Source organism: Chrysemys picta, chromosome 2, assembly GCF_011386835.1.
Source record: "Chrysemys picta bellii isolate R12L10 chromosome 2, ASM1138683v2, whole genome shotgun sequence".
Classification (NCBI taxonomy): Eukaryota; Metazoa; Chordata; order Testudines; family Emydidae; genus Chrysemys; species Chrysemys picta.
Genome location: NC_088792.1, coordinates 132,492,838 through 132,509,192, shown reverse-complemented (window position 1 = coordinate 132,509,192; position 16,355 = coordinate 132,492,838). Strand labels below are relative to the sequence as shown.

At 41.0% G+C, this 16,355-nt stretch overlaps 1 protein-coding gene and 1 pseudogene across 1 annotated transcript; both read left to right on the top strand.

The window, feature by feature from the left end:
• The first annotated feature begins 1,067 nt into the window (after positions 1-1,067).
• LOC101948806 (carboxymethylenebutenolidase homolog) lies at positions 1,068-13,386 on the top strand. The gene is made up of 6 exons (XM_008172269.4): positions 1,068-1,255; positions 4,959-5,173; positions 7,923-8,030; positions 9,051-9,193; positions 10,343-10,434; positions 13,060-13,386. Exons 2-6 carry the CDS (start codon positions 4,959-4,961, stop codon positions 13,237-13,239), a joined length of 738 nt encoding a protein of 245 aa, XP_008170491.2. The 5' UTR covers positions 1,068-1,255; the 3' UTR covers positions 13,240-13,386.
• A 137-nt stretch (positions 13,387-13,523) lies between these two features.
• LOC101949081 (proteasome maturation protein-like) lies at positions 13,524-16,124 on the top strand (annotated as a pseudogene).
• The last annotated feature ends 231 nt before the right edge of the window (positions 16,125-16,355 follow it).

The window sequence follows — 16,355 nt, the reverse complement described above, 5'->3', positions numbered from 1 at the left end:
TGGCCTTGTGCACGTGAATTATTGAATTGTAACTCCCTAGCTGGACAATGGCTGTTGATGGTTGTTCGACACCCACTCAGGCATTGGTTACCCCCCGGTTATTATTTTTGGGGTGCTAGTATCTGGGTGCTTCCCAAACCCACAGCATATTTTAGTGGCAACCATACAACACAATTATCATAACTTCATATGCTTTAATGATATACACATTTAGATGGAACAGTGGGTTTCTGCAATTCATAACCTTTCCCATGATACCTCACTTGGCATGCTTTATATGCAATATCACAATTATATACAAATGATGAATATGGGCGTTACAGGGTGCTCCCCCAGGGTGTAGAGTGTCACAATATCTTTCTTTCAGGCCCTATTTTCTTTCATCCTAATTGGAAAGGCGGGGAGTGGGGGGGGACTTGAAAAGAAATCAAGTCAGAGATTGCATGAGGTAGGGGCCTTGGAAGCAAGGAGGAGTTTGAGTTTGATGTGCTACCACCGTTGAGAAAAGCCAGTGAAGTTGGTAAGAGAACCTACCTCCTCAGTTGCCCCTCCCCTGTTTGCTCAGAGGCATTCTCTACTTACTGCTGGTGTGTGCCAGGGGACCCTTCCCACTGTGAGGATTGTGACCCTCTCCCCAAGTCTTCAGATAATGCTCACTGCCTTTTCATACATGGGAAATGGTACAATCTACGTATAGTGTCATGGTACATCTGTATGTGGTACAGTGAGGATTGATGGGCACCACTCCCACACATTTTTATCCAGGAGGGAAATAGATATATCTCTATTAGTTTTATTTTGCCTTCAGTTACTCTAGTGTAAATCAGGAGTGTCTCTCCTCAATTCAACAATTATACCAAAGTAAATAAAAGAAAAATCAGGCCGTATATTTAGAGAAATGGTGTATGGATTGTACACTGTATTACAAAACATGTCAATCTTGTGACTAAGCCAAAAAATAAACCTAGAACCAGCACAGCCTTTGTTTAAAATGAAATGGTAAAATAACTGAATGTACACCCGGTTAAGTCTTGCAGATAAAAATGTGATTCATTAACTAAGATCTGGCAATACAAGTTCAGGGTCAGGACAAATGTGAAACAACTTGTCAGGACTTGTTCTTCCTGAACAGCCTCGTTCTTTCTTCCTGAAGTTGGACAGCTTTAAATAAATTACCCTCAAAGAAAAGAATTGCTGTATTTTTAAACAGCAACAGAACTGAATCAACTGCTCAGCCAAGCACAAGACACCAAAGGTTAGTATTTAATCTACAATTTTAGGTGGAGGGAAAAGTTCCAAAGTACATATGATTTACTGTTTTAAAAACAAACTCAGAGGGCTGCAACACCATGATACAGGGAAATGAAATGGAGATTGAGATATTTCAGATGAAAAAAAAGTTTTGTGTAGGCTTTGCTCTAATTTCTTTTCACTTTGAGTTGCTTTATATATATCTAATACATTGTATGTGGGGTAAGTTGTTTTTCAGAAAACACTATGGAACATGGGCAACTTTTTCAGTGATTCAGGCCAAACAAACCAAAGAAATCCTGAATTGATTTCAGTCCTCACAATCTCATTCTGTAACCCTCCCCCCGCTCCAGATGTAGATAGATGTAGGGGTGGTAGGGGTGTGTGATTTAGTATGTTGGTCTCCTGTCACACTTAGGATATGCTTTCCCTAGGCTAAAAGGTGTTTTTGACGTGTCACTAAGTCATTTGTTAAAACCCTGGTGTTGAGCTGTGGAAAAGGACTTCAGGGGCTGAGCTCTTTTTCATGGGCACACCCATCCTGCCTAGCATGATGAGAGTGCTTGCCCAAATGATCACTTTGGCTGCTGTGGGATCCCCAGTCTCTTTGTTATTGGGGCAGGAGTAATAAAGGGTTGTTATCCTGGTTATATGAATCAAGGACAGTAGAACTATACTTGGCATTTTATGACTGAGGGACTCACCCTCAACTAAGCAACACTTGCTAGGCAGAGGACATGGGTTCCACAGCCCAGTGAGTTGAGGAGGAGTAGCGTTGTTGTGGTGTTTAATATGGGTGCCTGTCTGAGAGCCCTAAACACCACTTTGACCCTTCTTCTCTCCACTGTGTAATAACAGAGCTAATTTATATTCAAGTAAGAGTTTTGTTACATGCTGCGGAGCTGAAATCACTGATACCTAGGTTTACGCATTAAACCTACTCTGAGCTAGTGGTTCTGAAGTAAGAAGGCTATCCAGGTGCATTAGCCATGAGGCTCCCCTACTAAGAGATGAAATCACTGAGAGCTGTGTTGGTTGGTTGTGGGGGCTGAAGACATATTGGTGAGTGGCTAGAGGAGAGGTGTGGCTGGCTGGTAGAGAGGCATGGCTAGTGGGACTGCTAGCGGAGAGGCATGGCTGGCTGGTGGAGAGGCACAGCTAGCGGAAAGGACTGGAGCAGAACCCCACAGAGAGGCATGGCAATCGGCTGTTGAGGGCCCAAGTAGCAGAGAGTGTAAGGTGCCTCCATACCTCCCTCCCTTTCACCCATGCTGGGAGGTGAGCTCTGCAGATGAACTTCTGAACTCTGGGGCTGCACTGACCAAGGACAGCATCAGTGAGTTGCGTGACTTTTGGGTTGCTGGATTTAAGACCCTGAAGGGAAAAGGACACTGCCCAACTTACTTGAGGTGGATCTTTTGTTCACGGTTTGTGTTATGAATCCTGTTTCTGGTGTTTCTCCAACATAATGCCACATTGTTTCCCTCATTTATTAAAAGGCTTTTGCTACACTCAGACTCTGTGCACCCAGGGGGCGGTACGTAATTGTCCCAGGTCACTGGGCAGGGGCTCAAACCGGTTTTGCATTATGTTATTGAAAAGGAACCCCTAGATACTGAACCCAACCCTTGTTGCTGCCAACTCTGACAGGCAGAAGGGCAGTACTGGGTTTACAATGGCATCACTGGTGCCATGGCGCCAGGCCCAGGCTCCAAAGGGGCCCCAGCCTGGCCCGCTCTGCTTGGGCTGCAGTCCAAGGCCCCGCCAGCTCTTCTCCGCCCCCCCGCCTCTGTCTCGCACCCAGTGGCAGCCAAGCTTCCCTCTCCCCCACCTCTTCTCTGCCTCCTCCCCCAGCGTGCCGCGTTCCCACTCCTCCCCCTCCCTCCCAGTGCTTCCCCCGCCACCGAACTGCTGTTTGCCAGCGCTCCGGGAGGGAGGGGGAAGAGTGCGGTCACAGCGTGCTCGGGGGAGGAGGCGGAGAAGAGGCGGGGGCAGGTGGTGGAATTGGGGCAGGACGGAGCAAAGATGGGGTCCCCGCACTCTCTCTACCCATTCCCCCCCTGCCGTGAGCAGAAGGGCATGTTTCTGATTGAGAGTTGAGTTAATCCAATGAATTTCTCCATTTGAAAAGCTGATGTGAATCAAACAACATACCACTGATACTTCTTACTAAGTTTTGAAGTGGTCTATCAGAGTACAAGTCCTGTGCCTTCTCACCATCCAAAGACAGAACAAATGCTGTGTTTTTTACTCTTGGAACTGTTCACTGCTTGTGGTTTGTGTTACTGGAATTTGAAGTCCATAGGTACAAAACCTCTTGGGTCATACCAATTTGTGTAAATCATCTGGTCATATGGGTATGCAGACTTTTTTGTCCTCAGTTTTGCATTTGGACAGACAACTATTTAGACCATCCTATACCAGGGCCTGGTCAGCAACCTGCCTCCACAGGATGGTTTCCATGAGCATACTTAGTGTAGTCAACTTTACACATCTACTTTTATGTACCAGGCGGTATGTTCTTTGTCAGTGCTCTTATGCCTTTGCAACATGTCCATTTTAAAGTTCATACTGAATTTTATGTAAAATCTCTCCACATTGTTTAATAGTTTGTAAACTATTCAGTCCACACTGCAGTGATTTATATGGATCACTTGAAACATTCTGCAGCAATATAAAGTCATTTGATTCATTTGGTTGGTCAGACACTAGTAGACTGTAGCCATTAACTTAATGAAATAGTAAGACAAAACAGCTGTATAAACCTCTGTATCAGCTCTGTTCTCTTTACTCTGTTTGAGTCACTTGTATATGCTGACCTCTCTCTGTATAATAGCTAATTAGCAGTTAACCAGGCCTTGTGGTCACTTCATTCCTATAACATTTTTGTTCACCTTAAAGATTTTCACTTCACACGAGTTTTTTACCATACCGGCAGAATGTATCACTTTTATAATACGTAAAAAGTTTGTGAAATATTTGTTAGGTATGTTCTTATTGATCACATTCCATATATAAAATAAACACCTTTCTTCAAAGTACCTGTAACACCTGGGGTTGAAGTTGCTTTAGCAGTGTAACTTCTTTAAACTGAAAGGGCCCGTTACAGAATGTTTTAGATAGCTTTAAGTCTTGCCATAAAAATGTCTTACGTTTAATCAAAACTATGAATGTATCTTTACTTGCTCATAAAAGATTATTCACTTCCAAAGCGCTGTGTCACATATCAAAACTTTAAAACTACTAGACTAATCTATACTATGAGTTACTGAGTACATCACAGAAAAGAAGGAAAAAAACGTACTACATCACAACAGCAGTTTGTGATGATCTTATCTAGGGCGATATTATTCTTAATTTTGTTCATTGTTTTATTATTTGTATTAACAAGCACCTAGGAACCCTAGTCATGGACCAGGACTCCATTAACCTAGGTGCTGTGCAAACACAAATCAAAAAGCTGGTTCCCTGCCCCCAAGTACATATATGCTAAGTAACCAAATTAAAGCTCTCTGTGAAATACAGCAAAAACTCTGCTGTTTGACAAGTATTAGAAGTTCATGCCTAAAATCAATGATATGCCTAACGTTATTAATAGATTCCATATTTTACGGTGCCATTACCACATTGCATTCGGACATTTTCTGTGTGTGTACTTAAATATTAATAGTTTAATATCTTTAGTCCTTTCCATGTTTGTATCCCAGATGGCCAATGAAGCGAGACCTTGCCCATGTGACATTGGAGACAGGTTTGAGTATGGGGACCTTGGGCATGAAGTGCAAGTTGAGCACATCAAGGCGTATGTTTGCAAACCATCTACCAGCACGGAAAAAGCTGTGATTGTGATTCAAGATATATTTGGATGGCAACTTCCAAATACCAGATACATGGCTGATATGCTTGCAGCTAATGGATACATGTAAGCAATCTTAATGTTTTCTTCCTAAAGAGACACTGTCAAAGTTACTAGGCCAAAAATGTTATCGACTTTTTTTTAAAACCACACACGTATGAAGAATTTCAAAGACTTTGCTAGCATGTGTTTTTTCTAAAGACATATGTCATAATTTTAAAACAGTGCAAGTAGCTGATCACTAGTGAGTAACCTTACAATTAGGGCTGTCGATTAATTGCAGTTATCTCACGCGATGAACTCAAAAAAATTAATGGCAATTAAATAAATTCATTGCGATTAATCGCAGTTTTAATCGCACTGTTAAACAGTAGAATACCAATTGAAATATATTACGTTTGATGTTTTTCTACATTTTTAAATATATTGATTTCAATTACAACACAGTATACAAAATTGACAGTGCTCACTTTATATTATTTTTACTACAAATATTTGCACTGTAAAAATGGCAAACAAAAGAAATAGTATTTTTCAGTTTACCTCATACAAGTACTGTAGTGCAATCTCTTTATCAGTGGTGGGCAACCTGCGGCCTGTCAGGGTAATCCGCTGGCGGGCCGCCAACCAGTTAATTTACATTTGCACAGCCGCCCGGAGCTCCCAGTGGCTGCTGTTCGCCATTCCTGGCCAATGGGTGCTACGGGAAGTGGTGCAGGCTGCAGGGACGTGCCGGCTGCCGCTTCCTGCGGTTCCCATTGGCTGGGAAGGATGAACCGCAGCCACTGGGAGCTGTGGGCGGCCATGCAAATGTAAGCAAACTGTCTGGAAGCCCACCAGCAGACTACCCTGACAGACTGCATGTGGCCCGTGGGCTGCAGGTTGCCCACCACCGCTCTTTATCATGTAAATGCAACTTACAGATTAGATTTTTTTTGTTACATAACTGCATTCAAAAACAAAACAATGTAAAACTTTAGAGCCTATAAGTCCACTTAGTCCTACTTCTTGTTCAGCCAATCGTTAAGACAAACAAGTTTGTTTACATTTACCAGAGATAATGCTGTCAGCTTCTTATTTACAATGTCACCTGAAAGTGAGAACAGGCATTTGCATGGCACTTTTGTAGCCATTATTGCAAAGTATTTACATGCCAGATATGCTAAACATTCATATGCTCCTTCATGCTTCAGCCACCGTTCCAGAGGACATACTTCCATGCTGATGACGCTCGTTACAAAAATAATGCATTAAATACATTTGTAACTAAACTCCTTTGGGGGAGAATTGTATGTCTTCTACTCTGTTTTACCCGCATTTGCCATATATTTCATGTTATAGCAGTCTCGGATGATGTCCCAGCACATGTTGTTCGTTTTAAGAATACTTTCATTGCAGATTTGACAAAACACAAAAAAGGTACCAATGCGAGATTTTTAAAGATAACTACATCACTCGACCCAAGGTTTTAGAGTCTGAAGTGCCTTCCAAAATCTGAGAGGGATAAGATGTAGAGCATACTTTCAAAAGTCTTAAAAAAGCATCACTCTGATGTGGAAACTACAGAACCCGAACCACCAAAAAAGAAAATCAACCTTTCTGCTGATGGCATCTGACTCAGATGATAAAAATGAACATGCATCAGTCCACACTGCTTTGGATGGTTATCGAGCAGAACCCGTTATCAGCATGGATGCATGTCCTCTGGAACGGTGGTTGAAGCATGAAGAGATATATGACTCTTTAGTGCATCTGGCACATAAGTATCTTGTAATACCAGCTACAACAGTGCCATGTGAATGCCAGTTCTCACAAACTTGTTTGTCTGAGCGGTTGGCTGAACAAGAAGTAGGACTGAGTAAACTTGTAGGCTCTAAAGTTTTACATTGTTTTATTTTTGAATGCAGTTATTTTTGTACATAATTCTACACGTGTAAGTTCAACTTTCATGATAAAGAGATTGCACTATAGTACCTGTATTAGGTGAATTGAAAAATACTATTTCTTTTGTTTTTTACAGTGCAAATATTTATAATAAAAATAAATATAAAGTGAGCACTGTACACTTTGGATTCTGTGTTGTAATTGAAATAATATATTTGAAAATGTAGAAAATATCCAAAACTATTTAAATAAATGGGATTATATTATTGTTTAACAGTGTGATTAATCACGATTAATTTTTTAATCGCCTGACAGCCCTACTTACAATAATTAGCTAGTGTGTAGATGCATAAAGAAGGAAAGAAGAAAAGCAAAAACAAACATCTGATTTTTCAAGTTTCTGAGATATTATTTAAAATATCTGTAGTGTCTTTTAAACAGCCTTGTACTTGTTGGTCCTAATTAGTATTACTTATAATGGCAAAAGTCCTAGTGAAGAAAAATAGAATTTTGCCTGAGTATGAAGTGCTGACTCAGGCCCTATAAGAGTACTGTATTCAGAAATATAATAAAAACATTGACTCACAATATTAGGTTAACATTACTTCAAGCTCAAATTTATATTCTTGGGAATTGTAGAATATCTGCAAAACTGATAATCAGTTCTTAGGGTATTTTAATAACAGTTGATAGCTCATCAGAGTCCTTAATTAACAAAGTCTAATAGGTCAAAGTAAACTGCCATGCTCTGGAAGTTCTCTCAAATCATTTTATTAGATTTAGACAAGTAATGGGAACAGATTTGTATAATAATTGTGTGTGATCATCATGGAATAAATAGAATGAATGCACATTAAAATACACAGACTGTCCCATAATTATTCCTTATTGCTATTCTATGGACCTAAAATTGTTTTACTTTTTCATATAGAGCCATCTGCCCAGACTTCTTTGTGGGACAAAAACCTTGGCAACCTTCTGATGACTGGTCCACCTTTAATGACTTTCTGAAAACTCGAGATGCCAGCAAGGTAGACAGGTAAGATGTATATTTAGTAGACTGCATGTGTACATAGCTCTCATTGATAAGAGATTTGCCCTTGTAAGGACTCCAGGATCAAGTCCTAAAACATGATGGACCAGATGCAGCTTGGAGTAAGAAAGCACAAATCCCATGGAAATCTGTGGGTCAAATTAGTAGTTATGTAAATGGTGGAGTCAATGGCAAAGTAGTGACATTTAGCAGGTGTGCTAAACAACTATAATTTATACATGTCAGGAGTGGAGATGGAGCCATCGAAGGAAAGGAGGCGGGGAACCCTATCAAAAGGCGGCGAGATAAGTTAAAGTAGGAGAAGCCTGCTTTAACTTAGGTCACACTGCCCCCATGGTTCCTAGCGTCACTAAAGACTACCAAGCTGGTGTAACTTACATTTGTATTGCACACCCATGAAGTCCCAGATCAGTGTAAGTTACACTGCCACTCTACTAGTCACTTAAACTTGTTTTTTTTACCATTTACATCTATTACTTCACTGCTGAATTTCATTCAGCATTTTCAAAATGTATTGACTTCATGCAATGTTTACTTCCCTTGAAACAGTTCAAGCTATCATTTTTAATAATGTGATCATAAATGATGTTCTCTTGAATGGGTTGCACTTAAATTTTATTAATGTTAATTGATAAGATAAGAAATCTGGTCCTTTGTCCAACTGTATTTGTATATATAGAATCAATTAAAATTCTAACCACTAATACATGTAAAGTAAAAGATTGTTCTGATTGTACCTCATTACACATTCAGTATGTTATTCGTGCATTATGCTGTTTTATTCTCTAGGATGAACTAATTCCATTCAATATTCATGTATTTCATATAGTTGCCAACTCATGTTTCAAAACTGCAGTTTAAATTCTGGAGTTGTTGTGTTCCAAGAACATACTAAAAACCTAAACAAAATTAGAATGACTATTTTATAAACCAATTGTATTTTCTTTCCAGTTTTCCAGGGAGTGCTATTAGATTCCTTAATTCACCTTTCTTTACATGTGTTAGGGAAGCTGATGTTGTCTTGAGGTATCTAAAGGAGCAATGCAATGCAAAGAAGATCGGTGTCATTGGATTTTGCTGGGGTGGAACGGCTGTACATCACTTGATGCTGAAAAATCCTGAATTAAAAACTGGGGTGGCCATATATGGTAAGTTTAAAATGCATGTAAACTTGAGCTGACTCACATACATAAATATAGCATGTAGTTTAACTATTACTGTATATGATCCATAGCAATTTAATTTATGTGCTATGGATTATGGGGAAAGTTGGGACAACTTCCTGGGGGCCTTAAAAGGTCATTTTGCTGCTTTGATTTGTTGGTCAGCCAAGTTAATTAATTATTTCCATATGATTATTTTTGTTGCTCTGTGGTCATCACTTGTGAATGTACGTCTAATTAATTGTCAGAGCATGTAGAGCTTTTTCTGTGGATTTTTTATTGTTCTTTAAATGTAAATAAATAGTAAAATACAAATACAATATAGATTGCCTAGTGATTTGTATTAATATTTCTGAATATATTTAAATTGAAATCATACATGTATATATAATTATGAATGCTTATATGCATCTTTGTAGCCCTATATCTATGAAGCTTTCATAACAGAAAAAAACGTGAAATCAACTTTGTATAGTCTGCTACAGCATGCTGATTCTTATACCATTTCTAACTGATGATAAAGGCACATCACATTCAGCACAACTGTGTCTCAACCATTTGGTCTGTGTCAACACTAGATCTGCAGGCTTTTTCAGTGAGGCAAAATGCCAGGCACGCACTCAAGGCTTAATGTAATACATACAATTTTCACAAAAGATTGATCCAAGCCATGAAGTATGGATTTTGAACAGGACCTGAATCAGATGTTCCCACAGATCTTTGGGTTCAGGGTTGCAGTGTATGTCTACCCTGGCAAAAGTCAGGTCAGTAATTCCCCACCACTACAGCTCCAGCAGGGGTATCAATGATGGAAGTTGTAGGTTAGCCATCCAACCCAAGGTTAGACAACACGGTGGTAAAACTGCTTGTCTACAACACAGACTTGTCCATTGTTGTTACTAGTGGAACTGCACTGATGGGGAAATACGTGTATGTTTTTTTTGCCAGTGCAGGTCCAGGTAGACCAGTTATAGAGCTGGGCCAAGACACTGGATGTGGAGCCTCACTTCCCCAGCATTGGAAGAGAGGAAGTTCAGATCCCATGTCTCCATCTGTAACTTTCATGTTTTGATTTAGGGTTAACCATTTTAAATTGCTCACTATAAACATTTTAAATGTATTTAATTTTTCTAGGAGTAATTAAGTACTTTGAGGATAGATACAGTTTGCTCCACCCCACATTCTTCATTTTTGGTGAAAATGATGATTACATCCCTCTTGAACAAGTAAGTTCACCTTCAAACACATTTATATCCTCATTGCTTTTTAAACATTTATTTCATAAGATAACATTTTGTTCGGAGAAATTAGAAAATTAATTAGTATCTTTCTTACCTCTTAAAAAGGGTATAGAAATGCTTGTTATTGTTCTCACAAATTATTTAAAGGCATACTGTCAATGTTTCGCATCTCTAAATATAGATTTTATAAAATAAGGGGGTCATGGTAGGAGAGAGGTGAGTAGCCGTAGACGGAGTCTAAAGGAAGGCATTCAGCAGGCTCAGGAGATGAAACCCTCCTTAATCAAAATGCCAGAGCAAACAGTCAACATTAGGGCAACACCCTGAATTGGTGCAACTGGGGTCAACAGTTGCAGAGGGACAGCTCATTCCTAGGCTTTCCCTCTTCTTCCTGCTGACCATTCCTAGGCTCTCCATCCCACGAAGGCCAAGAGAGCCACTCCTCTTCACTAGGCTTTCAAACAGTTTCTGAACTCCAATCAGAGAGCAAAAAGCCCTGCAACCAGCTGGGGTCAGATCCTCCTCTGGTGTAAGTCAGAATAGCTCTGATGAGGCTGTACTGATTTATATCACTTGAGGATCTGGTCTCCAGGTTCTCTGTTTACCTCAGGGAAATCCATCCTCCAGCAGGGCAGCTAGCTCTCTGTACCCTTCTTCGTTTTAATTCCCTATTCCCCTCCAAGTCATTCCCTCCTGCTGGAGCTCCCTCCCTTCAGGGGAGATATTTCTGGCAATTTTGCAGTTTTCCCTGGAAGGGAAAACTAACTACTGTAGTCTCATTGACAAAGCTGAGAGATGTGTGGAAAGAAAACAGAGGGGCTGATTATGAACCCTGTAGCCAGGCAGAGTGGCCTCCCTCCGAGCCTGAGCTCCAGGGACCACTACACTCCCCTTGGCAGGCAAAGCTAGGCCAACCCCACCCCCTTGTACCTGAAGCAGAGGGGAGTGGCAGGAAGTATAGAAGGAGGGCCCTGCAGCTCAGTTCGTCTGGAGCCATGGAAGGAGGCAGATGTTTCCAACCAGCTGCAGAACTCTGGAGCTGAATCAACACTGTGCTGCACCCTATCCAGGGCCGTCTCTAACTTTTTTGCTGCCCCAAGCAGCAAAAAAAAGCACCGCCCCGCCGAGCCCACCCGCCAAGCGCCGCTGGAACACCCCCCCCAGCGCCGCGCCCTGCACCGCCTCCCCCGCCATGCGCCACGCCGCCGGAGCCCGCCCCCCCCAAGCGCTGCGCACTGCGCCGCCCCCCCCGCCGCGCACCGTGCCGCCAGAGCACCTCCCCCCCGCGGAATGCCACGCCGCGCTGCCCCCCACCATCCCAAGATTGGCTGCCCCTTACCAGGTGCCTCCCCAAGCATGTGCTTGGTTGCCTGGTGCCTGGAGCCAGCCCTGACCCTACCCCCAGAGGAGACCAACCCCTGATAGGAGTTTCCAGCACTGCTGTCAGCCCTGTATCCCGAGATGATGGAATACCCTTGAACTACAGAGCCCTGCACCTGGACTGGGGTAGGAAGTATCCCAGAGAAACTAGACTTTAGTCCGTTTTTGTTGCTGGAGCATGAGTAAGCATGTTTCAGTTGGATCCCATTGACTCAGTGGCAGAACCCTCCACCACTGTTAGATTTCTGGGCTGGGTCCCAGTAGAGTGGGGTGGGCCCAGGTCCTCCTACCCACGGCTGCCAGCCCCACCCTGTTCATCATCTGAAGGCGTTGTTAGTAACTAGACTAGGATGGCCAGACAAGAAGTGTGAAAAATCAGGACGGGATGAGGGGGTAATAGGAGCCTATATAAGAAAAAGACCCAAAAATCGGGACTGTACTTATAACATCAGGCCATCTGGTCACCCTAAACTAGACAGATCTGGATTCCATGTAGGCTAACGTTCAAGGCTTAAGCTTGGCTCTGGTTCAACAACACTAAAATACTGCAAGCTTTTCTTGTAACATTTCAGATCCATCGGAACCAGAACACTTATATAGGCACAGTGCTCAGTATTTTCCAGATCAAAATATAGATTTGGGTTTTTTTAAAGTGTATAGAATCATAGTAGGAAGGAACTGAGTAGCCTCTGCAGGAGCCAAAAGGAAGGCATGTTGCAGGCTTGCATCCACTTTTGTTTTTTTCCATTAAAAATCATAGGAGCAGGTTAGAATCACAAGCTTTGAATCTGTGCAACTTCCATCCGCCCAAACACAAATTCAAAGCAATTCTAGTTTTGTCCCATTTCTCGGTCCAGTCTCCACAACTTACTACTTTCTGTAGTGCTTGCTACCAACTGGACTACTCATGGTAGTAAGCCCCACATCAGGAAACAAGTGTTTTTATCTTTGCAGAGACCTTTAAAGATGCTATTCCACTTACCTATACATTTTGTGTAATTTTGTACAGTCATAGTTCAATGATGGTTTCTCCTCTTACTAGAAGAAAAAAGCCCATAAAAATACAATTGGGGTAACAAATCTAGACTGGCCCAAGTGTGATATTACTAAAGAAGGCACTGAGATGAGGACACATCACATCTTTCAGGAAACTAAATAATGGGCAAGCTGAAAAGTGGTAAAAATAACAGGTTAAATCAATGTCACTAATGAAAGGATGTTCTGTTACAGGTCACCCTACTGGAGCAGAAACTAAAACAACACTGTAAAGTTGATTACAAAGTTAAAATTTACCCTGGACAAACTCATGGTTTTGTACATCGCAAGAGAGAAGATATGAACCCTCAAGATAAACCTTACATTGAAGAAGCAAGAAAGGACATGCTCAACTGGCTAAATAAATACCTTTAACAAAAAGTATACTGCTAGACTGTAAAACAGAATCCAGACCTACATATCTTAAGATTGTTACAATGTGCTTTGAGATATACCCCATCTAAGGGGTTAATATATCCCTTGATATTTATGAGCAATTGTAATAAAAGCTAATGACAGTTATGTGGCTGCACTAAGAAAATATTTCCTCTACAGCCATCCTGCAGTACCTTGGGCTGTGGTGTCGTCAGCTCTACGCTAGACAGGGTTATGCTTGGACATTATTTAGATGGGAGGCTTCCGAGGAAAGTGGCATCAGTGACTCAGCAGTTAGTACCACTCCTGGTGAAGCAAACGTTTACTAATTCTCCAATGCCAGCATGGTGTTAGGGCCACTGTGCTGCTGAGGCTATTGTCTTTCTGATAGATGTTTAATCAACAAAAACATTGTGTCAATGTAATATTAATATTGTACACTGAACCTGTAGTATAGTATAAAGACACATACAATAAATGTTAAGCAGTGACGGTTTGTGTGTGAGGGGGACAAGATGAATTCCAGAGGAGTTGGATCTCAGCTTAAGGATAGCATCCCAATTGCTGAATTTTCAGCTAGTGGAACATTTGGAGGTCATGAACTTTTGCCCAGTCATCCTTTGGAACTGTCAGAAAATTTTTTTCAGCTAAACCAAGATAAAATGAATTTATCGATTGAGAAATATTCAAGGACTCAATGCACCTCTAAAGCTGCAAATGGAATTCAAAGCAACTCCAACGTCTTCTGTTTCTGCGTAGCTCAAATATAGCGCTGGATACACTGAGAGGAAATGATGAATGCATTGGTTTTGAGGATATTCTTAGTGACCCATCGCAGAGTGAAGTTATAGGAGAACCCCATGTGATGGTGGAATACAAGCTTGGTTTATTGTAACACAAATGTAGTCCGAACCTACTGTTCATGAAAACATTTATTGTATGTGTCTTTATACTATAACATTAATATTGTACACTGAACCTACATTGACACAATGTTTTTGTTAACTTACCCACAGGAGAGCTCTTGCCTTACCTGATGAATAGGCACATTAAATGTTTAAAGTCTATTATGATTTATTCTCTGCTTACTGTCAATATAAATGTCCTACAACTGGGTATTTTAAAAATATTTAATCAAGTCCCTTGTCCCATTAACTTGTTGCAAGATCTAGGGAAACGATGAGAAAAGGTGGTGATGTGATGGTGTCCCCAGGGTGCAACCTGGAACTGGGGTACTGCCGAGCCCTCTGTCCCACCAATCTGGGCTCCCTCTCACCCTGTGATGCTGTGACAAGCTGTAAACCTCTGGCAGGTACTGCACTTACACAGATATCCACAGGCAGGGACACACCCAACTGAGTTACATGAATGCTTCTCCCAGCCACTCATAAACTAACAAACAATAGAGAGGCTTCAGACAGTCCCCCACAGTTCTCCAGCCTAGGACCCCAGAGCTGTACCGTCTTGCCCTAGTCAGAAGCCTGACCACTGTAAATTTATTACCTAGACTGCACTCCCCCTCCCCCCCTCACTGTGGAGAGGACATACATAAGCCTTTGTAACTGAGCTGAGATTTCCCAAGCGCTTAAAAAAAACCAAAAAAACAAAAACAAAAAAACCCACCACACACAGGTTCAGGTAAAGTATAAAACAGATCTATTAACTACAGAAAGCTAGATTTTAAGTGGTAGGCATGGAAGATCAGAGATTGTTCATTTATCTTTTATTTTCTTTGGTAACTATCTAAATCTTAAGTCATATTTCATTTGACAATATTTAGCATTTTTCTCATCCAACTGGATGTTACAGTTCTTAATACACAGGATTCCCCTTAAGCCTGGGCCAGTCTCCTCAGATGATCTTTGTCTTCTTGGCATTCCAGTTGTTTCCAGCATAGGTGCAGGGAGGAGAAAAAGGCAAAAACATGCTGCAATATGTCCTAGTGAGCTTTGAGTCACAGTGATTGAGTAAACGCCCACTGTGTGGACTTGGGCAACTGTCATTGAATTGTAAATCCCTTGATTACAACTCTCCTGCTGATTAATGTTTGCGGAGCACCCTCCTGGGTGGGGTCCTTTGTATGTCACTAGCAAACGTACAGCATATTTCAGTAACAACCATACAGCAAAATCTCATAACTTTACACACACTAATGATATAGTTATTTGGACAGAACAATGGTTTTCAACTGATCATGACCTTTCATATGAAACCTTATATGGCATGCTTTGTTTGAAATATTACAATCACATATGAATGATGAATATGGGGATTACAGAGTGCGATTTTGAGGTACGGGTACGTCACAGTTGATTTAACCATGTATTTACCTTAGTTTGCTAACATGTCTGAAAACTACCTTATCTTATAGTGCCTTATCCACACTAAAATTTTGCCATGTGTTAGTTACCATGTGGTAGGAAAAAAACCTTTTCCAGTGAAGACCAGGCCTAAGTGTTATGTCCAATTCCAACCTGGAGCATTCTATTTTGCCTACACAAATTCCCCCTATAATTTCAGTAGGAGAAGCTATATTTTACTTACTTTGTTTATTTTTTTTTAAAGGAGAGTATCCTGTTGTATTGTTTTACTAGCGGTGTTAAATGGCTGTCACATTCCTTCTTAGTGGTAGGGATGGAACATTTCCTATATGCAGTTTAGATAGAAGTCAAAAGTCAAGAAGGCAGGAAACCTGTGGAAAAAATAGCATATGATCATAATGTTGTATCATAGTTCATATGCACAAAAGGAGGCCAATTAATGTTTCACATGCAAATTAAACTGCCATTTCCTAATTGTTGAGTGCTTGACTTTAAGTTTAACTTTCTTTTTGTGTAGTTTTTTTTGTTTGTTTATATTCTGTTAAAGCAACATTATTGAATGCCTGTAGTCTCACACATAGCATCTTTCTGCCTCCCTGGTACCCAAATTATGTCTGCTAGCATCACATATACATGATGGGGTAGGTTTGGTTGTCAATTTTAATTCAGATAATCTATTTGTAGACCAAGTTCCTGATACCCATTCTGTCTAGGTACTCATTAAGGCCCACATCAATCATAGAACTTCACATACATTAATAAACACCCCTGATAAGAAAAACTATGGCACAGCTA

Coding starts and splice junctions, on each gene's coding strand:
- LOC101948806 (XM_008172269.4), top strand. CDS start 4,959: ATGGCCAATGAAGCGAGACCTTGCCCATGTGACATTGGAGACAGGTTT. Junction 8,031..9,050: donor GATGCCAGCAAGGTAGACAG/GTAAGATGTATA, acceptor TACATGTGTTAG/GGAAGCTGATGTTGTCTTGA. Junction 9,194..10,342: donor AACTGGGGTGGCCATATATG/GTAAGTTTAAAA, acceptor TAATTTTTCTAG/GAGTAATTAAGTACTTTGAG.